The sequence below is a fragment of the Cladophialophora immunda genome, assembly GCF_000835495.1.
Source record: "Cladophialophora immunda strain CBS 83496 unplaced genomic scaffold supercont1.77, whole genome shotgun sequence".
Taxonomy (NCBI): domain Eukaryota; kingdom Fungi; phylum Ascomycota; class Eurotiomycetes; order Chaetothyriales; family Herpotrichiellaceae; genus Cladophialophora; species Cladophialophora immunda.
Window position 1 is genome coordinate 1 of NW_015622617.1, and position 5908 is coordinate 5908.

Below are 5908 nucleotides of genomic sequence, written 5' to 3' on the forward strand. Positions count from 1 at the left end.
CTACCCTGCATACAGAACTACCCTGCATACAGAACTACCCTGCATACAGAACTACCCTGCATACAGAACTACCCTGCATACAGAACTACCCTGCAAACAGAACTACCCTGCATACAAAACTACCCTGCATACAAAACTACCCTGCATACAAAACTGCTCTTCTTATAGGAAAATAATGTTCAAAAGTGGGTATTCACGCAATTCACGGAGTCAACAGGCCGCCACGAACTAATGGCAATGGGATGAATCCTTAGGGCGGTCAGCAGCCAGCACATCCGATTGCCTTAGAAGGACCGCTTAGAGGTGACACCCGGGTACCAATGTTGGCTGCCACCGGACACTCCAAGACCTTGCGACCGGCTTGATATGGGATGGCAATTAAATGCTTCGAAGACGAGTCGTACGTAGGTCAACGCACTCAAGATTCTAGCAGGTGAAAGGAAGGCTAGTGTTCCCGATCTTATCACAGTATGTAGCCGAAAGCTAGAGAAGACGAGGATAACGTGGAAAGAGTCGCCTGCCCGGTCCCCGAACCTGATCCGTACGAGCCCACTTATTCACTGCCGCAATCAGCATTGGCTCGAACAGCTCCCTTTCTCTCAGCCAGGTGGAGTAACACCTGCCCAACTGTCTCTCTGAAAGATGAAAACTCCTTACACTCGTCCAAGACGCCGCTTGTGATGTAAGGGTATGCATCCAGTCCATGAATAGTTCGGAGACTTCCTACGCCGAGTATCTGAGCATCCTGTCCTATCAACAAAGATCAACATGCTGGTCTCGCCACCGCAGAGGTTCTGTACAGCTCGGGGAGCGCGCACGACAAGCCTGGAGCCCATCATGGTGATGCGAGAAACTGCAAGACGCCGTCATCGTGCTGTTTTAGTCGCGGCCAAGTCGCTCGAGCTGCGAAGTAAAGCCCGCGCATGCGCCCCGAGTGTGTTTTGCCCAATTCCATACTCATTCGTATGATTGGTCTGTGTCAATTGCCCGGCTGAGTTGGCTGCGGGCAGGTGGTGCTAATGCCCTGAGTCGTCCGCACCCAAATTGTCGCCACGACTGGACCGTTGGTCGATTCGCTCTCTGGGCAGGTCGCCAAGCCAGACCTCTGACGTGTATCATGGTACCCCTTATAGCAGGGCGCGAGGCGGTCACCGTACTTAATCTAGTCCACCGGGGGCATACCTTCGTTGGCCTCTGATAATTGGGCTTGAGCGTTGGCTGGGCGGGGCGCGACGGCCGACTGCCAGCGCACGTGGCAGCCGTGACTCGCCTCTCGGTGGACTGAAGATTCCCTTGAAATCGGGCGTCGCAGGATACTTTTCGGACTTTCCGGAATTCGTCTTAGCATCAAGCGCGTCGACCAATTAGAGATGGCAACGTTTAGTCCCTAACTTACGGGTCGCTCAATCTATGGCTTTGACAGCGAGCATATCATAGGTAGTGTTTTTCATAGTTGCGCAGTATTACGAGACAAAGCACCAAATGCCGCCGCTAAGGCGAGACTGCGCGCCGATTTCGAGCTCGTGGACTATCGTCAAAAGATATGTATGTATTTTTTTAAGCCTCTAAACGAAAGGCCTTTACGTGGATGGATTGCCTGAGTGTCGGGGCAAGCAACGGTCGCGCCCCAGAAACAGACCCCACCCACTGCCACACGGCCGCCTACCACAGGCCAATGTTTGTCTGCGTCGTCTTACAGTGCCCTCCACCGCTGGGGGGTGTATATACCACCACGGCTTTCCCAAGCCTACCATCTCTGCCTACAACTGTGTAATAGAAGATATGGAATACCCTTTCGGAGACTTTTGCCTTTCCTGCGATTGTCAAACCGACGGCAAAGATTACTGTTCCCCTAAATGTGGCCTCACCGAACTCGATCGAATTACCCTAGCATCCCCGAGGCCCTCCTCCTCTCCCGATGACACTTGTATCTCCACCTCCTTCTCTTCACGGCATCAACCTTCCTCGGACATTCATACCAGCAACTTCCCTTGCCCGGATAGCTTAGAGCTATCCGAACAAGTCCAGAATGAACTCCAGGAATTTTCGAGATTGTTCGATCAAAGGCGGATATTTCACCTAGTACATCTCCATCCAGCGAATCGAGGCAGCACATTCTATTACTTAAAGCCGGTTCGCGGTTTTCAAGATATTGTCATGTAGTGTACAGCGCGAAAGTATGGAATAAAATTTACAAAACATGGGAACGTTATTGGCACTGTAACTAATATTGCTCTTAGCATCTCTCATCAAACCCTTCTTAGAGACCCTATTTTCAACATCACACCGACAGAGCATTACAATAGTATTTTATTCGTTATAGAACATGCATTCTGTCGAGTATTCTATATTACCGAGTAAACCTCCAAAGTTTAAGTCTGGATTCAGTACCCTTTGCCCCATTCTAACATTGTCGTGGAAGCCTATCGTTTAAAATTCTTCCATAAAATCGACTGACTCATCAAGATCTTTCCTAAATTCTTTGATCGTCACCATACACAATACCAACAAGATCTCCGCCTAGTTCCGAATCAGTAGAAACCTCGAGGATTCCCTGGGCCTTGTCGTGGAATAGAAAGATTTCTCCACGGGGCGCGGGTAATTTAGTACTCAGCCTTGAATCCGCGAGCAGGTCGAAGTACAAAATCTCGCCAAAAGCGACAATGACAACTTCGCACTAAGTACTCAGAAAGGAAGTGAAAAATGGAACGGCGCCTTTCGTATTCCCTCCTCCAGAGGCAAATGCTCCCACGGAGGAAATCCTGGCAGACATCTCGTTAGGGAGCACGATAGCCCGCTACTACGGCAATAGCTCTGAAAAGAATATGTCTGGTAATGTTTCCCAGACACGAGATAGAGAGATCAGCTAAGATAGGTACCCTCATTCTGCCAATGTCTCGGTGGCGCGTCTTTCGGCTTACGATAGAAATCCTCATAAATTCGCACCTCCCTCCACATTTATTTTTCATCCCAACCGCAAACTCGTCTCCAGTAAGATTCAAAAATGCACCCCAGAGCGAAGATTTCCTGTTGGGGTATCTTCGGCATCACAAGAGAGCACAAATTTGGGGAGGGCCTATGGGCGAAATTCTAGGAAGGAAGGGAACATCACCACGTAGATACGGCGGACCGTACGCAAAGGTTTATCAGGTCCCATAGGATCGTCGAGATCCATTTCGGGTGAAGGTAGATGAGGGAGAGACATGGCCGCATAAACGAACGACAACAGGGAGCGGTATGTTTCCCGGAGACCTCCCTGGACGAGGAAATCCAGAAACAAGCGGATCGACCTGGCCGACAGGGAGATAACCCAGAGGTCTATCAACTGATTCTCCACATGCCACCTATCGGAACAAGATTTAGCATCTTGAATTTTCTCTTCCACAGTCTCCCCGAGAAAGTAGGCGGCTTTCCCATTTCTAATTCCGAGGTCCAGGATGAGAGGAGAACAATGCTTCCATATCAATCGCGCATTCGTCTGCTTTTTGTCCGCGTACTTCTTGAATGTCCTTAACGCTAATCTCTTTTTGATCGAGGTCAAGAAGACTTTCAACTGTGAGGTCCGGATGGGCCGAAATTTCAATGACGTCCTATCCAGACCGGTCCTATCCAGACCGGTCCTTCAGCCTAGGGTCGGCGTGCATTCCCATCCACATTGTAAGCTTTTCCCAATCTCTTTTTCTTTGCGGCGTCTTGCGTTAAAGTTCCACCTCCTCTAAGCTGTGTATCGATCGGAAATCCAGCCTCCTCGGTCAAAAATCGGAGACAATCTCCCCTATGCTGGCGACGGGATGGCGAACATGCCGAGAATAGCCATGCCCCTGAAGAAGTGCCGTAGATGGTGGGAACTACTGGCTTGAAAAGGCGCAAAACGTCGATTTGTTCAAATAATATTGCGACTACAATAACGCCTTTGGCCTCGGTGTCGGTAGGAGTCCTCCGAGTATAGGTTTCACGTCCTTGAGTGCGAGGGACTGGCTCCATCGCGTATCGGTGTAACGCATCTCCTTCCAGAATAACCATTCCGTCTTTGGAATCAAATGCGCTGCTTCTATCATCACTACTCACGCACCTTGGGCAATCCGTGCTGTTTTGCCATCTAAGTCACCAACGTGAGCACATTATATGCGGCAATCACCAGTACAGTACTACTCACTCTGGCTCGCTCGAAAGCTGGACCAAAGCCGATCTTGCGCCGGTACTGCGGACATTTGACACACCCTCACAGGGACAAGATGAGGGAGGCCTTGTCCAGATTCCGATTCCGTCGAGCACGCTTCCGACGAAATCGAATTCGGCGTTGTACTTCTCCCGCCATGCTTTTGCTTTTCCTTCGCCCGAGTGAAACCTTTGTCAATCTATCGGTGTTGTCCCTTACCGGTACCTCTAGGCTCTAGCGAGCGGGCCGTAGAGACACCATCGGCATCACACTCATTTGATCCGAGTGACCTCGGGGTCACCCCGCGAGCGTCTCTCCACGTCGTGGCATGAGCCAAGTCTGGGTTGGTGGCATCTTTATTTGCGGATCTGGATGCGTCGCCACCGTACCGTCGCGGCGCCCACACGAGCCGGAAAGGAGAGAATCGTTGTCGCTAAATTCCCTCTTTTCTCTCGACCACCTCGGACTCCGTCACCACAATATGATCTACCACGTTTTCTGGCTTCATCCGATAACAGGGCGCCACCGCTGACTCCCGCCGTGTCAGCTGAACACGTCGGATGTCGCGAAGCCATATACCCATCCCGATTCAGTAGGCCTACACATACCGTCAATGTCGAGGATAGCGATATCATTCCAGCTACTGTGCTGAAATTGCAGGATGTTAATCTGATCGCTTGAAAAGCCCGAATTGATCCCGAAGGGACTGCCACCTCCGTTTGGAAGCTGCCAGGGAACGACTTCAAGAAATGGCTGGATGGCTTGAAGAGGCGGGGGAGTCTGTGGATCTGGTTCCAAGATTGTTCGCCGGTTGACCCCATCCGTCGTGATCAGTGGCGGCCAAGAATCATTCGTGCCGGAGTCGCTAGGGTTGTTAAAGTCAATGTGCTGCCCTCGCGAGGCTTGATTTGCGTCGATCCAGGGTGGTGTTTGTTGCGGCTGTAGTTGTGATTTTGATTGTGATTGCGATAGCAGCTGCGACTGTTGTCTTGCAGAAGCGGGTGCTAAAAACTGTGAAGACACGAATTGCGTGGGATGGCCAGCATTTGAAAGTGGCAGGTATTTCACGTCACAAATCCATGGCTGGTCGGCCGAGAACGTCAGGTCTCCTCTACCCGCATTCGGTAGTGGCGTGGATGTGGTCGCTGAGGGATTCAACGAGCTGGATGTGTCGATTTGGCCCTTGTCCATCATGGATAGTTCGGAGCTCTTACGGCGTTCGTCCAGAGCGTCCTTCATACTAACGGGAATCCATATCCTGCGTGTGTCTCGATATACCGCCGTTCGATCCCGGACTGCTGCGATAATTGCCCCAGCTCGTTGAGTGCGTGACAGAGAGAGCTCTGGCTCAAAAACAAAGTCAATCACATTCCATATTCGGTCAGCGTCCTGCGGTGTCGGCTGTTGATTTATGATGACTGTCAACAACAAAAGGGCGATGTCCCATTGCTGATAGGCCCCGTTATACCATTTCCATCTCCTGAGTTCTGGGATTTGTTCCATTGCCATCGCATTCTCCATAGCGAGCAGACCGGCTTGAATGGTAAAATTCGCGGGCCCCTCAGGCACTTTGTTGCTGATATTGTTCAAATACCGATGCAATATCATGACATACATACGTCGGACCATGAGGCTCATCAGCAATTGAGCGTACTTTTGTATGGGCACTTCAGTGTTCAAGATCGGCTTGTATTTGGCCTCCATAGCCTTGCAGAAAGATTCCACTTTGCTCAGGACATGGGTCAATGA

At 50.8% G+C, this 5908-nt stretch overlaps 1 protein-coding gene across 1 annotated transcript; it reads right to left on the reverse strand.

Moving 5' to 3' along the window:
* Nucleotides 1-3918: 3918 nt before the first annotated feature.
* Nucleotides 3919-5906, reverse strand: PV07_12709 (uncharacterized protein; the record flags this gene model as incomplete). Its single annotated transcript, XM_016400259.1, has 1 exon — nt 3919-5906. A coding segment is annotated over one exon (1204 nt), but the record flags the coding sequence as incomplete, so codon positions are not given.
* Between the last annotated feature and the right edge of the window lie 2 nt (nt 5907-5908).